This window comes from Cyrtonyx montezumae, unplaced genomic scaffold (genome assembly GCF_038088225.1).
Source record: "Cyrtonyx montezumae isolate F1298 unplaced genomic scaffold, pur_monq_1.0 scaffold_3, whole genome shotgun sequence".
Classification (NCBI taxonomy): Eukaryota; Metazoa; Chordata; class Aves; order Galliformes; family Odontophoridae; genus Cyrtonyx; species Cyrtonyx montezumae.
This window is the reverse complement of record NW_027072034.1, coordinates 93733944-93754745: the sequence shown is the minus strand read 5'-3', so window position 1 is coordinate 93754745 and position 20802 is coordinate 93733944. Positions and strand designations below refer to the sequence as shown.

Here is a 20802-nt window from a genome sequence, read left to right as displayed (position 1 = left end):
TCTGCGACACAATCTGTGAATGTTACTGAAATGACAATTAAAAGACGAAACGCCCACCCTTGCCGCCTGCCTGTTACTCTACCCGCATACACCTCTCCCCCGCGCCCCCTCCTCCCCCGTATCCGGGTACCGCCTCTTTTCCCCGCCCCTTCCTCCTCCGTCGTCCAATGAGTGCTGGGGCGGTGCTCCCTGTCATGGCTGCCCTCATGCTGCGGCCTTGAGCGCCGCGTTCCCCCGCCAGCCGCCGCCCAGCGCCCTTCAGCCCGCGCCGCCATGGGCACCGTGCACGCCCGGGTGGGTGAGGGCCGCGCCGGGAGGAGAGGGAAGGGGAGGGGAGGAAGAGGCTGCGGGAGAGCGGCCTTAGGACCGCGCTTTCCCGGCGACCTTCGAGTCGGTCGGGGCGCGCCCGGGCAGAAGCTCCCACGGTTGGAAGCATAGCGGCGGGGATCACCTCTGGGCGATGCGCTCCTTGTCGTTAGCGGCTGTGCTGCGGGATTCGATTCCCTGTCCCGCCGTGCTGCTGGGTGGGAGGCGGGCAGGCCGCGAGGGAGTCCGGCCTGAGGAGTGTGGGAGAGGCCGGCGGTGCTGCTGGCTGTGGTGTGAAGGCACTCGAGCTGATCTGAACACTCCTTGGGAAAATGTAAAGCGCGTTTTGCTTAAGCTGATTTCCCCTTAAAGTAGCTATGGAGAGCTAACCTGGAGGGCAGTATAGCGTGGAATTGTTGAATGCTCTGAGTTGGACGGGACCCACAAGCTCGTCTCAGTCCAAACCCTGTGCCTCAGAGCGTTGTCCGGATGCTCCTTGAACTCCGACAGCCACTGCCTTGGTGAGCCTGTACCAGGCTCCAACTTGTGACCACCATGTTCAGCCTGTTCTAGGGACTAACCACCCTGTGGGGAGTAACGTCACTAACCAGGTGTGATTATTGAGCAGCTGGCCTACGTGGGGCACAGAGCTGATCTGAGGGGGGCGGTTCTTGAGACCCCAAGCCCATCCCTTTTCTCCAGGCACCTGTTGAATACGTACAGGCCTTTACATGGCACTTAATTAACTGAGGAACAGATTGCTGCAAGGGGCTGTCATGGTTCCAGAGCATGTAGTTACATGACTAACTTTATTTCTACGTTTCTCTCATATTCTTAGTTTTGTATTCTTAGAATCAGAGAATATTTTGGGTTGGAAAGGGACCTAAAGCCCTCCCAGCCCCGTGCTGCGGGCAGGCTGCCACCTACCAGCTTAGGCTGCCAAGGGCCCCATCCAACCTGGCCTTGATTTCCTTCAGGGATGAGCACAGTTTCCCTAGGCAGCCTGTGTCACTGCCTCACCGTTTGATTTTATTCATCTGTAGTATGTACTGCTACACAACGTTGTGTGGTTGCAGAGCATATCATGTTTGCCTGAAAACTCATGGGAGCTGAAGAGGACTCTCTGTGTAACTTAATTCTGATGTGTAACAGCAGTTTATTACTCCAGTGCTCCTTAAATAATTCAGCATGTGCTATATTAGTGACTTAAGTCTAAAAGTGGATTTACTGAGTTATCCAACCCCGACCTCTGCTTCTGCAGGTAACCCTGCCTTCACTCATGCTTGAATCTGTCACCTTGTGATAAGAGTCTTATTTTAGGACTCCTTCAGGTATAGTAAATAAGCCATTTTATTTGAGAACGGTTCTAATTAAAACATTCACCTTGAAAGCTCTGATGTCTGGGACATAATGTCATGTGGAAGGATACATTTAAATGACATTAAAATATAAAAGCATAGAGATTTATGCAAAGCAAAGTAGTGTACTGAAAACACCTTTTTTTCTTCATTTTTCATCTGTCACACTTCTCTCGCTCTCAAAAACCCAAACTAAGTATTGTCTCCCTGATTAAAAAAAAAATAAAAATGTAGAGTTCATGTTTAACACAGGAAGCATGATTTAAACATTAGGATATTCTTGGAAGAGGTAAGGATATTATTTTTGAGAGGTCATTTGACATGGAAGCTATTCAGCTTTGTCTGAAATTGTCAGCAGGCACGTAGGTAACAAGTGTGCTGCTAACTCCCCCCATTTCGTGATTCTCTTCAGCTTTTTTTCCCTGTGACCCAATAAGGACAGGGTCAGGATTATTCACCTTTCTCCATTTCTCCTTGCAAATCACATCATTAAATGATATTTTCTTTTGCACTTCCAGAGCTTGGAGCCCCTTCCAGCAAGTGGGCCAGACTTTGGGGCCTTAGGAGAAGAAGCTGAACTGGTTGAAGTCGAGCCTGAAGCCAAGCAGGAAATTCTTGAAAACAAAGATGTGAGTACCTGAGCAACATCTTGGTTTTTTTCTTAGACCTTCTTAAAAGGTGCTGCCCTCCCCTGACCCTCATAAGAAGTAACCTCATCCACGGTGCTGTTTAGTAGTGAGCCATACAGCTGCCCTTAATCTGCTAGGGTGCAATATTGGCCACATTTGAGCAAACTGCCACCACATGAATTGTGTTACTGTGATAAAAGGTAACCTCAGCAAAAGATGTTAGTTTTTTTTTTTTTGTTGTTATTTCACACATAAGAGCATCTCTGCTTTGGCCGTAATATGCTTAACTTTGCTAGACAGAAGAGGTCTCACGTGTTACCTTCATTTCTATATAATTTACCTTTCCTCTATTCTGTAGTTATCCCCACTAGAAGCTTGGTAATAAAATTTGTTTTTTATTTTGTTCATTACATATTTACCCTACTACTTTGGTTGTTTGGTTTTTGTTGTTATTGTCTTAAGCAATTTGAGTAATGGTAGGTTGCTCTTATTCCGCTATTTTATTAATTAGAAATACATGAAGCATTTGCAGATTATCCCTAAATTTGTAATACCCCGAAAAGATTGGAAAAATGAAGGAAATGCAGTCACTGTAGTGCATTTGTATTAGAAAAAAACTGGAATCTGCTGTGTTTTTTAACATAAAACAATCTCAGATGGTTACGCAAAAAGACAAATGATTTTAAGAAAACAGAAAACCTCATCATGCTAGTGGTCTTAATGTGCACTTTAAACTGCAGTTTTAATAGTTTAAATATTCATAATTTGAGGCACTCTGTTATTTACTCATTTTTGTTGTTTTAATTCTTTCCATATATGTAGAGGATAAAACACATGGCTAGCTACAGCTATCTATGTGTTTTGTCTTAAATGTCTGAATACCTTGATGTGATTTCTGCACTTACTTATTTGTTCATTTAACAAACACCTAAGAAACCCCAACAGCAATAGTTCATGACTATCTCTTCAGCTTGATACAGTATTAGATTTGGTAGTAGAACCTCTTTCTCTTTTCTTGTTAAAGGAATTGCAGACAGCTTCTCACGATGTAGGCTAGTTGTAATTGACCTAGGAGTCTTTGTTTTTTTTCATTTGGACAACAGTATATGTGATTTTGTGGGGGCTTTGGGGGGTGTGTTTGTGTTTATTTTATGTGTAGATGGTTTTGATACTCATTGTTAGATGTAAATTCAGTGTTTGTGTTTAAACATTGGTTGCATTTAGGTGGTTGTTCAGCATGTGCATTTTGATGGACTTGGAAGGACCAAAGATGACATTATCATGTATGAAATCTCAGATGTTTTCAAGGCTAAAAATCTCATTGATGTAAGTACTGTGGTGAATAACAGACCTACTGCTTAAAAATTCAGGTCATGATTTTCTCTCTGTCTTTGTTTGTGCTGGGCTGCTCTTCTCAGACACGAGGCAACTGTGGTAACTTTTGTAATGATTTTAAACTAGTCAAATGGAAGCCAAACTTATATACACAGTACTGACAGATACTGTGTTTTCTGGTGTATTCAACTCAAAGATGTTGAGTGCTGGCCAACAGTACTCTGAGATATTTTCAGTTTCACCATTCCTGTTTGAGAATTACTAATTCTGTAGGTGTCACTTTCAGTTAATTTACTTAAGAAAAATACTTGCAGCTCAGCACAAATGACCACTGCCCATCTCCACAGTGGGTTCACTTGTGAGTTAAGTTGAGTGCACTTTCAGGCAGTGATTCCTTCTGGAGTTTGGCACAGTTGCCTTCCTCCGGCTGTACAGGGCAATTGTCCATGTAATCCAAATTCTTCCTTTTTATGCAGTTTCTTTGTATACGTCCCCTTGTACTGCTTGGTTACGCTACTGAATTCATCAAGTTTAATCTCCAGATGAGGTGGAATAAGAGTATGTGTGTGAAATTAACATGCAAAGTGTGCATGTTTAATTTTTATTCAGGTGTGCCGGGTTTCAGGACTGTAAGAAGTGCAAAGGAATCAAGACTACTTGTAAACCAGTCTAGATTTAAATGGATTAGGGTGTGTGTGTTTGTTTTTTGTCAAAAGCATGGGCCCAGTAAATAGGTGTATAAGTTCTAAGTACTGAAACCAATTTGAATAATAGGTTTAAGCATCTGAACAGTTAGCTTGCCAGCTGGGTAGGAAATCTAGCCAGATGCTCTGGATTTAATTTCTTTATGGATTTGAGTGTTAAAGTGACTGTGATCTGTTTTGAAAGCACATCTGTATGTCTTTGTATAGATAATCTGTGAATTTTGCATGGCTTAGCAGCATCTTCACTATTTTATCCTAGTTATTTTCAGTAAGCTGAAAAACTGAGCTACCTATCTCATCCTGTAGGTAATGAGAAAATCGCATGAAGCTCGTGAAAAGTTGCTTCGTCTAGGAATCTTTAGACAGGTAGAGGTTCTGATTGATACCTGTCAAGGTATGTATTGCCTCAGTAATACACATCTGTTTTCTCATACACTCCTATAATTACATATCCCTGTGTTACAAGTCAGATTGTTTTCGTTTATATAATTTACAAAGCTCTCTCATATTCCTTTATATATTTTATGTGCAAACATAGGTGTTCTATGTATGAAAATATATGTGTCTACATCCACTATCTGTATGAAAGAGATGTATTTACATCCAAGCACAGATACAAGTTGAGCAGAGAATGGCTTGAGAGCAGCTCTGAGGAGAAGGATATGGGGGTGTCAGTTGATGAAAGATTCAGAGTGAACTGGCGATGTTCACTTGCAGCCTAGAAGGCCAACTGTACCTGGGCTGCATCAAGAGAGGTGTGATCAGCAGGTCAAGGGAGGTAATTCTGCCCCTCTGCTCTTTTGAGACTCCACCTGGAGTACTGCATCCAGTTCTGGAGCTCTCAACACAAGAAGGGCATGGAGTTGTCAGAGCAGGTCCGGAGGAGGGTCATGAAGATGATCAGAGGACTGGAGCACCTCTCCAGTGAGGACAGGCTGAGAGCTGGGGCTCTTCAGCCTGGAGAACAGAAGGCTCCAAGCAGACTTGACAGTGGCCTTCCACTACTTGAAGGGAACCTACCGGAAAGCTGAGGAGGGACTTTTTTAAGGGCATGTAGCAACAGGATGAGGGGAAGTGGCTTTAAACTGGAAGAGGGCAGGTTTAGACTAGATATTAGGAAGAAATTCTTTACTGTGAGGATGGTGAGCCACTGGAACAGGTTGCCTGGTGAGGTTGTGGATGCCCCTTCCCTGCAAGCATTCAAGGCCAGGCTGGATGGGGCTTTGAGCAGCTTGGTGTAGAGGGAGGTGTCCCAGCCTATAGCAGGGGGTTGGAACTAGATAATCTCGAAAAGTCCTTTCCATCCCGAACTATTCTATGATTCTGTGCGGCTGCATATATATGTATGTGTGTAACTATTACTTGAATACATGCATGCAAAAATGAGTTAATTACTAACACTTAAATAGTCACAGTGCACATGGGTTAATCCAGATTTTCAGAACAGGAATAAACACTCAGAAAAAGCTTGAAAATACCTTCTGTACTTTCGTGGCACAATTGGCATATTAATCAATCTGTTGTACTTAGTGGAATTACTAGTAATTGTTTCAGTACTTCTAATTGAAAATGACCTTATAAGATACATGGGGCAGCTGAGTCTATGCAGGTTCCTCATTAGGGCTCAGTTTGCATTTCCTGCCTTGTAGTAGCAAACTTGTCAGTATTCTTTCCAGCAGGTGAAAGTTAAGTTACTGACAAGGAAGTGCGCTGCAGTCCCACAGGCTGTTAGCAGTGGGCTGCTGTCCCAGCTGCTTCATGCAGAGTTAGGTACCCTTGACAAGAGCCTGAAGGGAACCAGACACTGTTTGTTGTTTGGCATTTAGTTGTGAAGTGCTGGGAACTCTGCTTTAGTGACAGCATTCTTCTTGCCACCTCTGGACCACTGTATGAAATTCTATATGCACATGCAGATGACATAGAATCATAGAATACCCTGTGTTGGAAGGTACCCTTATGAGTCATTGAGTCCAGCTCCTGCTTTCTCACTCAAAAACCAGATTGTATATCTGAAAACATCCAAACACTTGAACTCCTCTCACTTTGTGGCCATGACCACTGCCCTGGGGAGGCTGTTCCAGGGCTTGACAACCCTCTGGTGCAGAACCTTTCCCTGTTTCCCACCTGACCCTCCCCTGACACAGCTCTGTGCAATTCCCTGTCTCTATCACCACAGAACAGAGTTCACCACTGCCCCTCTGCTCCCCTGTGAGAAGCTGTAGGCTGTAATAAGGTGGGCTGAACAAACCAAGGGACCTCAGTCTCTCCTCATATATCTTGCCCTCTAGACCCTTCCCCATCTTTTTACCAAACTGTTTTTCTTTGTAATATAGTTTCTTTATTATCATTCAATTCAACCAGATCTAAAAAAATTTGAAGTTATCTTGTGTGTGTGTGTCTGCTTTTTAACTAGCTCTCTGGATATACTGTTTTTTCTTTATTTAGGAGATGATGCCCTTCCAAATGGTTTAGATGTAATCTTTGAGGTGACGGAACTGAGAAGGCTGACTGGAAGCTATAACACTATGGTTGGCAACAATGAAGGCAGTATGGTATGGATCATTTCAAATATTTAATAATTCCTTTTTATATCCCTTTTACTTCCATGTTTCGAGCCTAGCAAGGAATTCAGTGATTGAATAAGTGAGGACTTGATGCAAGTCAGATTATTTTCTTGATTCAGCTTTACTAAAGCTTTGTCTTTAAAGAACGTTTGTATTAGTCAGGCTTTCATTCAGCAGGAGCCTGTTTTGTACTGGGGAAGAGTGCTGTACAAATGCAACTCAGTTATTCCACCTCAGGATGTTGGATTTTTTTTTTTAGTTCTTAAAATTTTTTCAATTATTTTTTATGATATTTGAGATACTTTTTCTACTAGAGAGACCAGTAGTTTGGCATTTAGCTTGTCTGAGATCTATTTACGTCTTGTTTTTTAGTTCTCAGTCAGAGTGCTATATATTTGACTTAGAAATTGTTCTTGTTTTTTCATTAATTTCAGCCCAATGCCAGTTATTCTGGGCTGCACAATACTGGGTTTTTCACAACCACATGAACTGTGGAACTTATTTTCACTTGATTCGCTTCAGAAAGCATCAGATTAAAATCTTGCGTGAGGAATATTTACCAACTGACAGAAGTATTAACAGCTGTGCTGTTGTTCTGTCAACTTGATGCTAACAGTAGTGCTGGTTTATGTAGATCCTGCTTTCTTATGCTTATTCCTGCTCCTGTTCTACCTTTGCATGTGTACAACATGGCTCTTCCTGGGTCTGGTTGATAAGCCAGATCAAGGGACTCATCCTTTTCTTCTTAGAAGTATTTTTATCCTGGATAAGTTACTGCACAAGTCAGGTAATGGTGTTATGTAAGTGCAGGGAGAATAGGAACCAAGTGAGTTGAGAAATACTTGTCCAGCTGTGCTGCTGGGAGCAGCATCCAGGATGTCATGGTCCAAATGAAACCAGTAGGGAATCTTCTGGAACTGGCTCCTATCTGTTCTCAAGCAGCTCCTGGACTCTTCTCACTGAGACTAATCCTGAAGCCCCCAGCTGTGAAAACTTTGCCACATAAATCCTGTACTTGCTTGTAGTACACTTGAAAAAAGACTGAGAGCTGCCTTCGTTTCTCTTTTTGTACTCAGCTTCCCTTTCTACTTGGTGTTTTTTGGTTACTGAGAAGTAAAATATTTGGTCGATAAGAGCATGGTGCAAGCGTACACCAGTCTTGGCAGCAGCTATTGTTTCATGAGTTGAACTGATTTGACATTTATCCTAATCCCTTAACTTCATCTCAAACCTGCTGTAGTATTTCGTGCCAGCAGCCCTGTGAGTTGCTGTTTGTTGGTTGGGAAATGCTGTAGTGACCACCATCACAAAGGTCACGTGACTGATTTTTTCCCCAGTAGCTGTTAGACAAAGCCAGTCAGGATTTGGTAGCTTTTAAAAGTTATTTTAAAATAGCACAACAGTAGAACAGTCCTTATAGTGTCTGTGATGAGGGGAAACCTGCTCCATGCTTTCTGCAAAAGGGCCCTGTGCTGTCAACAAGGCAGCATACAAGGAATTTTTGTCTGAACAAGCAAACGCTCTTAGCTGTACTTTCTGGACAGTTGCAGTGGTATGTTGTACTGCCATCTGGGTTGACTGCAAAAAATACCTTGTTCTTCAGAACAAAAATAACAGAGTGTGGCTCTGTATTGATAATCTTCCATTGGCTTACTTCTGTGGCTCCAAAGATCCCGAACTGGCAGTTCAACTGCTCTTTCTCTCTGCTGGAAAGTCTGCAGTTGCCAAAGATTTATCTGGGCTTTCAGACTGGCTAGGAAAAATAGGCTTGAAATAATCACATCACTAATGATACAGTGACAGCACACGATCTCGGCAGGTACTGCACAGCACTGAAAACTGGGTGATGATACTAGCCAGAATGTGTGCTATCATGATGGCTGTTGCTGCCACTGCAAAGAAAAACCCATCTTACAAGAAAAACTTGTTCAGTGACAAGTATATTTAATGTCTGTTTTTCTCATTCTCAGGTTAGAGGCACCTATCTTCAGCCTATAGTTAAGACACAATTTAGCAGACTATGAAATCATGTTCTGGTGGCTTTTTTTTTCCTAATAGGTACTTGGGCTAAAGTTCCCCAATCTCTTTGGACGTGCAGAAAAGGTAACCTTCCAGTTCTCCTATGGAACAAAGGAAACTTCATATGGACTGTCATTCTTCAAGCCACAGCCTGGAAACTTCGAAAGAAAGTAGGGAATACACTTCTGAGCATCTCTTGTTTTTATGAAGAAATATAGAACAATCAGTAGGATCTTTCACTGTGTAGTAATTCAATCTGTTCCTTTACTCAGGATCTGTTAGTTTTAAAGTATCAGAGCTGGATTCTTAATTTTTTGTGATGATGTAAAACTTCACGTACTTAAATAGTTTCATTTTCTATCCTACCAGTAACGTTTTGGTTCAGTTTTTCAGTTAACCTGTATAAAGTAACTGGACAGTTCCCTTGGAGTTCTCTTCGTGAAACTGATAGAGGAATATCAACAGAATTTAATGTAAGTGTAGCACAAGTGTTTGTGGAGCACATGCTTTGTTTACATTTAATTCAGGTCACAGCTGGCTTTCACAGATATCTGCTTTCCTTTCTTAACAACTGACACACTTTTACTTGTGCACAGGGCAAATATGTCATTATTTGAAAGAGACCAACATTTTTAAAATGACAGAGGAAATACATTGTAAATCTGTTTCTTGGAATGTAATCTTTATTTTTGCCATATAAGAATGCCACTGCATTTTTCTGCAAGATTTTAAAGCTCTGTTGTAGAAAGGCAGGTTAGAAAAGTTTAGAAAGGTTGTATTGCTCACAGTGTTAATCCGATTCAAGATATTTTTCATCTGGAGAAAATTAGGAAGTGTGCACCTACTTGAAGAAACTCTCTTGGCTGGATCAGACTTACTCCAAAATAAAAAATTATTTCTCTGATTGAAGAAGTTTGGAAAGAAAAAGCATAGGCTCTTCTATAAACAAACTTGAGAGAGTTTGATTGTTTTAATTCTGTAGCAAAACCGTTTTCCTGTCTCACTCAGTGCTTCATTTTTTTTTTTTATTTTTACTTTTCTATAGTTTCCACTCTGGAAGACCAATCACACACTGAAGTGGGAGGGTGTGTGGAGAGAGCTTGGCTGCCTTGCTAGAACGGCCTCCTTTTCTGTTCGAGAAGAAAGCGGACACTCTCTTAAATCTTCTCTATCTGTAAGGCTTTTTCCTGTCTTAAACGGGGTGTATGTTATTTTGAGTAATCTGATTCTTACAAATGAATCCAAAGGAGCTTTTTGTCTGGTTTGCTTAGTAGGTAGTGTGTTTTGTCGTTCGTACAATCATCCAGGAGATACAAAGAGAAAATAGTTTTTCAAAGTTGGCTGTTGGATTTTGACTATTACGTATGCTTGCCTGTTCTTTCTTCAAAACTGTATAACCCTCCTTGTCATCTAGCATCTATTGTTGCAGCACTGGTTTTACGTGCTGCCACCATTAACCTCTGCAAATTAAGTCTAATTGTTGCAGATTAATGAACAGAGCAGAGGCACATCCAGCAAGTTGTTGCTGGGGATCTTGCAAGACCACATTTCATTACCTTTCTGAGCACTGCCATCCTACCTCCCCCATGCTGCACTCTCTTCTTCACATTGAAGAAAATATGATCAGTAACCTACCTCATCCTACAGTTGCCATGCCATTTCTAAACACCGTATCCTATAGCAGTTTTTGTTGTTGATTTTTTGTTTGTAGGTCAAATTTTGGGATGTAAACTCTTTGCAGGCTAACGTCACAAAATTGATGGTATATACCGGGGCATTGTTGCTTCTATATGTGTATCATAGCTGAAAGTTATTACAAATCAAATAAACTAATAAATTTATATATATTTGATGTGGCCTCCTCTGAAGTTAAAAATAAGCTGAACTGTTGAAACATTTTTCCCACATTTATGGAGCTGTGCAAGCCTGGAGCTGTGGTTGTCTCCCTCTGTGTACACAGGTTTTGATGGAAAATAATAGTGTCGCTTTGTGATATTCAGTGGAGAAGAGAACTGAAAAATAATTGTTTGATTCTTTCCAGCATGCCATGGTAATTGATTCCCGGAACTCTTCAATCTTGCCAAAACGAGGTGCTTTGCTGAAAATTAATCAGGTAGTATTTGATCACATCTTCTGTTACTGGATTTTATCCATATTTGTAATCAGAAGCTGACTAGGATAGAGTGAAGACCAGTAATTACTTCCTATCTTTAGGGTGTGCCATTTAAAAATCTTTTTTTTTTTTAAACGGAGGTACATTTTCATTTCTGTACCATGCTCAAACAGTGCAGCCAGTTTCTTGCCATTCGCTCTATATTATTTAGTAGCATTAAATATAGATGCATTATCACAAGACAGTATGTCTTCTACACTCAATAGGAAGTAGTGGCCTCTTATTTTCTGCCGCTACACTGTAAAGCTACCAGACTCTGGTTGTATAGCTACTTGAAATGTATGAAAGATGGGATAAAAATAACTCTGAGTGGTGTACACATGGTTTTTACTCGCTGCATTTAGAGCTCTCAGAAAGCCTGTCTCTTGGTCTCTTGATGTATGGTTTAGTACTTCAGAAGCAGATTGCTTTAAAATGCCATTGGAACTAGAAGTGCTGCTGTTCTTGGATGCAGAAGAGAAATCCTCTGAGTAAGAATGGTGGTTGTAATTCAGGGTTTCGTTGACATACCATTTCTTAGATGTGCCTGTGACACCATTTAGTCATTCGTTACGTTCAGCTACCATTTGTATAACACTACTAGTTGTCCTCAGCTCTTCATCCACACTTTAGTTCCTCTGAAATCTTCTCAGGTGTTAAATAAATACTGGAGATTTGATTTTGGTTGCTCAATTTTCAAGCTTTGTTCTGTTGTGACCTTGTTTATAAGAGGGCTTAGAAAGCAATAGGTTGATATAATATTTAGGAGAGAGATTAGAGTATCGTGCATAGTTTTTTGTTGATCCAGAATTCATTTGTCTCAATATTTAGTGGGTTTCTTACACAGAAAACACTGCTTATGCTGATGCACATGTGATGAATTATGGGTGGGAAGGAACATGTAATACCCAGCACAACTTTAATTTTTATTTATTTTTTTGTCTCTGCAGGAATTGGCTGGATATACGGGTGGAGATGTGAGCTTTCTAAAAGAAGATTTTGAATTTCAGTTGAATAAGCAGCTTCTCTGGGACTCGGTAGTTTTTTTAAAAGATATTTTAGTAATGGAAATAATGCATGAGGTTATTTAATCTGTCTTACGATGATTTTTCACCATGGACAAGAAAAAGATGACAGAAATGAAAGATAGATTGAAATACTCTTATTTCTAAACTGATGTTTTTGCCATGTACAGTCACTTAGGAAGTGGGCAGCTTGGAAAGAAGGGGTTGTCCTTCAGTTCCCCACAGGAGCTGTTCTCCTTCCAGAAGGAATGGTGGGCATGTGTTTGCAGTTTAGTTTTAGAATAGTCTGGCTCCTCTTTAGCCAGGTTTAGTTAGCTTTTACCATTTTAAATTATGAATACATGACTACTGATTCTGGAATCATAGCATGTATTATATGATAAGTATTTTATGTGAAACTGCTGGGAAAGAACAGAAAAGTGATTTCAGTACAAACACTTGAGAGCAACTTCCATTATAAAGATGTAAAAATCGATGTGGCAGTTGTTTCCAGCCCGACATACTAAGTTTAAATAAATGATTTTTTTTTTTAAGTTGAGACAATCTCTGTCACTTGTAAGTTTCTTAAAAAGGATTGGTATAATGAAGAGATGGTGTAGGGCAGATAATTGGAAAGGATGGAATTCAGAGAAGATATTGCAGAGGATGGTATATTTCCGTAAGGCTTTATATAGATGGTACACAGACCACTGGCAAGTAAAGGGTGGCTCACCTTTTACAAAGGTCGAGGCTCACTGATGACTCCACACAGGAGAGATCTCCAACAAGAGATCCTTCCCTGGTGGTGGTCAGCCCTTAAATGGGGTCTGGGAGAGGTGGAGCCAGACTCCACCCCTTCCAGTCACATAGTACATTGCCTTCACCTGTGCTCCTGTGGCTGACTCAGTGCTCACCTCAGGTGATCCATCAGTGGTTCAGGCTGTGATTCAACAGTTCCCATACAGACAGGAAAAATATGATAGTGCTATAATTGGAAAAACTCAAAGCTACTTTCATAGCACAGATACTATTAAACTGGTTCTGTAAGGGTCTATCTGTGAGCTGTTTCATGCTTTTATTCTGAGGAGACTCGCTGTGGTGAAGTTTTGGGTTAGATCAGTGAGGCCAAGATAGAAAGGCATTTTAAAGCAATTTATACCCCTTTCTTATTATATCAAGGAGATGTGTATGTGCTTGATGTTGGGTTCATCTCTGATCATGACAAAGATATGTCAGTGTTCTGAGGATGGGAGGTAGCAGGAGCAGGCTGTACTCCAGAGAAATTGCCCAGCACTGGTAGCCTAGTTGTTGACAGTAGATTTCACCCTTTTGTACTTCTATATTGTACACAGACAGTGGGCATATGATTAAATGTATTTATTACACTGCTCTGACTCCCAGGAGTTACTGTATAGATAAGCAGTAATTGTATATATGTACATGATGCCAACATAATGATTTGTGGAAGGTGGTTTCATTTAATTGTAGGGCTAATTTACAGTCAGGTGATAGCTGTAAAAATTATTTCTATTTTCTGGACTTAGCTTCTGACTGGTTTAAAACTGCCAGGAGTAATTTCTGTCAGCACAGTTTGTCTTATGGCATGAAAATTTGTAACAAAGTAGGAGCTGGACGAGTGCTCTCTTTAGCTGTTGTGGAAGTAGTGCTTGGTTTGGAAGTCCTACTTTAAACTTCAAGATACAGCACTGCATAGAGCAGAAAGAGGGCAGCAACGATCAAGAGTTTCCTAAAAATCCAGTTATTGAAGATGTGATATCCATGCACGCACTGTGATCATGTTAACATTCTGTCAGGCTCAGAGGAGCTGTGCAACGATATTTTACTGAGCAACGATATTTTACTAATATTTTTTTTAGGGAAATGGAATGCTACTTATTAATAAAAAGGAAAAAAACAAACAAGCAACAACAAACTTCTTTTTTTTTTCTCCAAAGGTTTTTTCAGCATCACTTTGGGGTGGAATGCTGGTACCCATTGGAGACAAACCATCCAGTATAGCTGATAGGTAAGGTTTATTTTTAATGTTTCTTACTTTCTTTCAGTCAACCTACGTAACACATGAAAAAAAAATGGTGCGAGTAAATAGAGAAGCAATTCTTATTTGGGGGATAATAAAAACAAACTTATAGTTGGCTTTAGTTGCATGTTAATAATCAAGGCATGCTTTCTGATTTTTTGTTTTCATGTTGAGGAGGGATAATTCAGTAAGTAGGAGCTCCTCCTACCAATATTTGCCATTGCTGAGTGGTTTTTACCATCTTCAAAATTTCATATTGGGTGTAAGTAACAGTGCAGGTATTTTTAGAAGTGAAGCCATGTCACGATTTGTCTTTTTAGGCAGTTTTACCCTCCAATGCCTATGCTTAAAGATCATTAACAGAAGGCATTTAGACTTTATTTATTTACAATAAGTACTTATTGTCACTTGTGTTAGCTTTACATGTAATAAATGTTAACTGGAGTATTTCTATAACCAGAGAATTTTCTTATAGCTGACTTTACTAGTCTTGTTATTAAGTCACCTGTAATTTTGTAAAGCAGATTTGAAAGTATGAGTAAGTAGTTTCAAGTACACCCTTTCAAGTGAAGCACTGAACTAGCTTTGTTGTGTTTCCTAGGTTTTACCTTGGTGGACCAACAAGTGTGCGAGGATTCAGTATGTACAGCATTGGACCCCAGAGTGACGGTCTGAAGCTTTTAAATCCTGCTCTTCTGACAATACTAGAAATATTAGTTTGTAACAAATCCTTAAGTTCTGTCCCTAATTTCTATCTAGTTTTAAGATAGTTCCTCCCTTTCTGCTCTTTGATTCCGAGAAGTGTTACGTCTCTAAATATTAGTTCACAGTGGAATGAAACCCAGTAGTTCTTAGCAAAGCCTGAGCTACTTCTATAAACCAAGCCAGTATATCTCTTTAATTAGTAAGCCTTTGAGCTTAAAAAAAAAATCCTGAAAGATAGTAATAGCTGCATTAAATCTCTTTTTGATTCAGCATATGTTCAAGTAGCCCAGGGGGAAAGGTAATGTGATCAATAGAGGTGTTTTGAGAGCCAAGAGTTTCCTCAGTTCTAGTCCTTATTCTGCTGACTTGCCATTATTATGCTTGGCTGTATAAATTTCCCATTTTTCAACTGAGGCAAGTATGTGAAAGAGCTTCAGAAGGTAACCTCTGCTGAACCACAAGTTGGAGCAAGCCACAGGTGAGGGTGTGATGAAAAAGGTTGATTCACTTGGAAAGTGTAAAGAATTTGTGAAAGTCCTAATTTCTACCTGATAGTTGTGAGGTTGGAGAGAGCCAGCGGCAATTGGAAAGAGCTGTGGAAGGGTAACAGTGCAGTGTGAAACAACTTAAGGATATATTCTTGCACCTTTAAGATCTGGCTCTTGAAAGATATTTCACAGTAAATGCTTTGATTTCAACATCTTCTGTAACTAGGTGATTACTTGGGAGGAGAAGCCTACTGGGCTGGAGGTTTGCATCTCTACACTCCTCTGCCTTTCCGACCAGGCCGAGGAGGATTTGGAGACCTTTTCCGAACACATTTCTTCCTCAATGCTGGAAACCTCTGCAATCTTAACTATGGTAAGACTCAGAAGAATTGTATGTAACAACATCTGCTTCTCTCTCTATATATATATATGTGTATTCTATATATAAAAGCAAAAAGGGGAAAAGAATTGCTGTGGGCCTATTGGCTCAAAAGCATTTTGTTTACCAAGTGTATTTCAGTGGCTGTCAAAAAGCTGGTGCTATGAACTTGTGTATTTGACATATTACCAGTCTTTTTTTTTTTTAGCTTTTTACATTAATTATAGAGCAGCTAGTTGGAAAGATAGCTAGCATGGTAACAGTAGTACCTTTGGCATGGTGGTGTTCACAATCAGGTGTGGTAATTAAATAACACCTGCTATTTTAAACCTTTCTTCAGAAGGGAGATGGGAAGGGGATGTTACAGTGACATAATGGTTTTTGTGGTTGGCTAAATAGAAAGTGGTGGCGTAGATGATATAGATGTATGTGGGTGGTATAAATGAAGGTGTTGTGGCTGATAGGACAGTACATGCATATAGTGATATTTGATATAGACTGTCTTGCTTGATGAAGAGAGATGACATCTGTGTAGGAGAGAAAATCAGATAAAGTGGTTACAAAACCAGTACAGATCTGATACAGGTTTCTAGTTAAGGCTTCACTACTTATTTCATTCAAGTAGGTATCCTGTGGTAGGAAATGAAATTCAACCAGAGTGGGTAGTTTGAGTCCAATGTTCTTGGCATTTATGAGATTTGTGAATAATACGATTTTAGTCCACAGGAAGTGCTCCTGAGTCATCTGACTTCTAGGTGTGAAAATCTAGCTAGCCTTTGAACATCTTGGCAACCTACTCTTATTCTTTGTTGTCCTTGTCTTTTGTGTTCAGGTGATGGTCCCAAAGCTCACTTGCAGAAGCTGGCAGAGTATATCCGATGGTCTTACGGTGCTGGCATAGTGCTCCGACTTGGAAACATTGCTAGATTAGAACTTAATTACTGTTTCCCCATGGGAGTACAGTCGGGTGACAGGTTTGGTTTTTTACACTGATTTTTTTTAGTAGTAACTAGTTTTAAAAGTGACCACACCTCTGTCTGGTTTTGGAAGAGAAAATTCTTCTCTTTTGTTTGCTCAAGGGATTTTCCTAAGCCTTCAAAACCAAATGATAAATCACAAGTTTAATGTCTTTGCTTGAAAAATGAACACAAATGTAATTACAGAATAAGAGAAAGGGAGAACAAATTAATTCGTTAGCAACCAATTATCCTACACCAGGAAAATATTATAATACATAATAAAAAAGCTTAATGGAGCTCTTCATGCCTGTGTAGTTGCAAAAATACTGTGTGAGATACTCTGTTTCCTGTAGGACTCTGGTTATTTATATTTCAACTTGTCATTTGTGTGAATTGTGAACAAATTTTAAAACTATGGACTTCATTTTGAAAATGTAAGCACTCCATATGATGACACATTGGCAAAGCAGTTACTTAAAAGAGCCTTTGTCAGCTAAAGTTGGAACTGTAACCTGCCAGAGATTGAAAACCTTGGAAATGAGGCATGGGGAAAATTAATTATAATTTTATCAGTACCTTATTTTTCATTTATGTCATTTATTATTTATTTCTTTTCAGGATATGTGACGGTGTTCAGTTTGGAGCAGGAATCAGATTCCTCTAACGTGAAAAGGATTCACATCAGTATCAAGATTATCTCTCTAGTGGAAATCAAGACTTCAGAATAGCTTGATATGGTCTAATTTTTTTCTTGAAATACTGATACACATTTGAGTCCTTTACCTCCAACTCCACAAGAAACTACATTAAAAATTTATTCTCTAAAGGTTCATTGTATCTCTTATTCTCATTGAAGATGGGAGAATGCTTGTGAGATCCTAGCTATATTAATTTACAGCTTTTACTTACTATTTGCTTCTTAAAATACTAGAGTTGCATTGGAAACTGGTTCCTGGATATTTTTCATGTGGTTGTAATTGTCTTTGGCCTGCACAACATTGGCCTGCACAAGTCTCACAAGCTATGGGATGACCAAGCATGTGTGTGGTCAGTTTTTTACTATCATCAAAGTGCGTAAAATCGATTTGATGCCAAATTAAAATTAAAACAAAATGTGCTGTTTCAAATACATTTCGCTACTGTTAAATTACCTATAAGTGCCTCCTACAATCTGAATTGCATACTGTAAATGTTCAACTCCAGCTGTCTAGCGTAGTAAGTACTAAAGTCCAAGAATATGAGATACTCAAGGGAAGGGATGCTGTCCAGAGGGACCTGGACAGGCTTGAGAGGTGGGCCCATGCCAACCTCATGAAGTTCAACAAGGCCGAGTGCAAGGTCCTGCCCCTAGGTCAGGGCAATTTCAAGCACAGATACAGATTGGGTGGAGAATGGCTTGAGAGCAGCCCTGAGGAGAAGGATATGGGGGTGTCAGTTGATGTAAGGCTCAACATGAGCTGGCAATGTGTGCTTGCAGCCCAGAAGGCCAACTGTATCCTGGGTTGTATCAAGAGAAGTGAAAGCAGCAGGTCAAGGGAGGTAATTCTTTCCTTCTGTTCTTGTGAGACCTCACATGCAGTACTGCATCCAGTTCTGGAGCCCCAGCACTATAAGGGCATGGAGTTGTTGGAGCAGGTCTGGAGAAGGGTCATGAAGACGATCAGAGGACTGGAGCACCTCTCCAGTGAGGACAGGCTGAGAGCTGGGGCTCTTCAGCCTGGAGAACAGAAGGCTCCAAGCAGACTTGACAGGGGCCTTCCAGTACGTGAAGGGGACCTACCGGAAAGCTGGGGAGGGACTTTTTATAAGGGCAGGTAGCAACAGGATGAGGGGAAGTGGCTTTAAATTGGAAGAGGGCAGGTTTAGACTAGATATCAGGAAGAGATTCTTTACTGTGAGGATGGTGAGCCACTGGAACAGGTTGCCTGGTGAGGTTGTGGATGCCCCTTCCCTGCAAGCTTTCAAGGCCAGGCTGGATGGGGCTTTGAGCAGCTTGGTGTAGAGGGAGGTGTCCCAGGCTATAGCAGGGGGTTGGAATTAGATGATCTTGAAGGTCTCTTCCAACCAAAACCATTTGACATCTTTCCCCTTTTTATAAAGTTTTATTAATTTACATCAGCAGGGTTACAGATGTTCAAAACAAAAAATTGTGTGAATGTCAGAAGTCAGGTTTATTTCAAACAACAATATTTAATATAAAGAGCATCATTTCAGTGTGTTTATCTGACAGTCTTTATAGTAAATACATTTAACAAAGCATTTCTGATGATTTTTTGTTATTGCAAGATAAAAGATGACACTATGTTAAGAATGTCAACCATGTCTTCAACACCATCCACATTTTGACATAGAGAAATATTTTTAGTGGGAAGAATGGAAATGTTTAGATACCAAAATTCTGTTAGGATTTTCTCCCAGGGGTTCAAAGTTTATTTTGCTCGTATTGGTAAAATTAGATGCGTTCTATTGCCTTTGAAACTTGGGCTTGTGGACATTGTTATTAAAGTCAGATCAAGTTTAGTCCTTTAGATTCCTCGTTCATAGGGCAAGGCAGCCTTCCTGAGTAGAAAGTCTCAATTGCAGTCTGCACACTAGTGAAGCTGGTCCACAGTTAAGTTGAGAAAACTATGATCTCTGCAATAAAAGGAGGAACAGAGAGTGAAGCTTAGTTAAAGGCTGAACAGGCTTTTCAAGCACATCTGCTGACAGCCTGTGCTTTACCACTATAGTATTACCAGTAATAATAAACAGAGGGGAAATGGCAAGCCTTTACCTGGGTCACTCTTTCCTTGCCTGTATTGCGTGTTGAAAGGTCACATTTTCTTACGGCACAAAATAGAGAGGAATGCATTCCCATATTCCTCGGGAAGCAACAGCTGAGTCACGCCATTACTTGTGTAGATTATTGATATGAATAATTGAATCCTTAGTCCTATAGGAAATCTGTTGCAGATGTTTATAGTTGGGATGGAAAAGATAGACAGAAAGCAGAATCCCCGCCAAACTGGCTGTAACGCTAAGCAAAACCAGTTATTGCATTTCTGGCCATAGAGTAAACAACTGGAAAAGGATCAATGGTGTAAGGAAGACCTGCAGTAATAACAGTGATTCAGAAGCATGGTGTTTGCTTAAATGGGCAGTCTTGGATACCACAGTCCTTACAGACAAGTTGAGATTTTACTGCTTTTACAGCCATGCTCACAGTTTGTGACATAATGTGATATATATGGGCAAGTCTGTATCTGAAGATGGACCTCATGGCTGCAGACCTTTAACGTTTTGTGAACAGTGCTGAGGTGGCAGGTACCATCTGAGGCAGTTTCTTCATCTGTGTTATTCAGTGCTTAAATTTCCTCCTAGGTGCTGCAGGGCACGATGATGGAGCTGCATCCCCAAAGCTGTTCTGCAGACAGCAGGTGCTCTGCAGATGGAGGGGCACTCAGCAGCTGTGTCACCTTATGGCTATTGGCCAGCTAGATTGTTAAAGACTAACAAACACTTGATGAAGTCCTGACATAAGTTCTTCATTTCCCATTTAGGTCCCTGTTTGTTTGAACTCCACGTTTTGTTTTTGGAAGTGTGGTTCTGGTTTTTTTTTTTTTGCCATAGATGCTTTTTTTTTTTTTTTTTTTTTGGTCTCAAATAATCCAGCTTCCTTTCATTTGCAATAGTCTGACATGCTTTTTCTATTTATGCAGCAAGTTGAAACATTTCTTTTACAAATGAACAAGATATCAAAGCGGGAGGTGAATGGATGTATCTGTGTGGTTTTCTTTCAATTATTAACAGATACTTGCATGTAGGGCTTTACATTTCAAGTGCCGTACTTAAGTCAGTTCAGCTTCATATACTTTGGACTGTGCATGGCTTTTTTTTTCTCCAGAGCTTGGATAACTGCAGTGCCTAAAAGCTAAGTGTACACTAAGACTTCAGTGTTAATGTTATGAAATGAAACATCCACTGTGCAGTCCTGCTGCAGATCAACATAAAACGGGCAATTTAAGCAGCGAATATCATTCTTTGCCATAAGTAAGGCTACTGCTTATTCCCACTCCCCCAGCCCCCACCACTAATTTTGTGTGTGTGTGTGTGTGTGTTTTTCTGTTTACCCAAGGTATTGATCTTCATGTTAACTTAAAGAGTGGAAATAACAGCTGGGACT

At 40.4% G+C, this 20802-nt stretch overlaps 1 protein-coding gene across 1 annotated transcript; it reads left to right on the top strand.

The window, feature by feature from the left end:
• Window positions 1-190: 190 nt before the first annotated feature.
• On the top strand, window positions 191-17507 carry SAMM50 (SAMM50 sorting and assembly machinery component). Its single transcript, XM_065742417.1, has 15 exons — window positions 191-294; window positions 2183-2293; window positions 3518-3619; window positions 4639-4726; window positions 6778-6884; window positions 8955-9085; window positions 9301-9388; window positions 9961-10089; window positions 10957-11028; window positions 12018-12104; window positions 14027-14097; window positions 14711-14778; window positions 15529-15675; window positions 16514-16655; window positions 17259-17507. Exons 1-15 carry the CDS (start codon window positions 274-276, stop codon window positions 17302-17304), a joined length of 1410 nt encoding a protein of 469 aa, XP_065598489.1. The 5' UTR covers window positions 191-273; the 3' UTR covers window positions 17305-17507.
• The last annotated feature ends 3295 nt before the right edge of the window (window positions 17508-20802 follow it).

Excerpts from the sequence above, each read along its gene's own strand:
- SAMM50 (XM_065742417.1), top strand. The coding sequence starts at position 274 with ATGGGCACCGTGCACGCCCGG. Across the intron at positions 3,620-4,638 it reads AGGCTAAAAATCTCATTGAT|GTAATGAGAAAATCGCATGA; the intron begins GTAAGTACTGTG and ends CTCATCCTGTAG. Across the intron at positions 10,090-10,956 it reads CTCTTAAATCTTCTCTATCT|CATGCCATGGTAATTGATTC; the intron begins GTAAGGCTTTTT and ends GATTCTTTCCAG.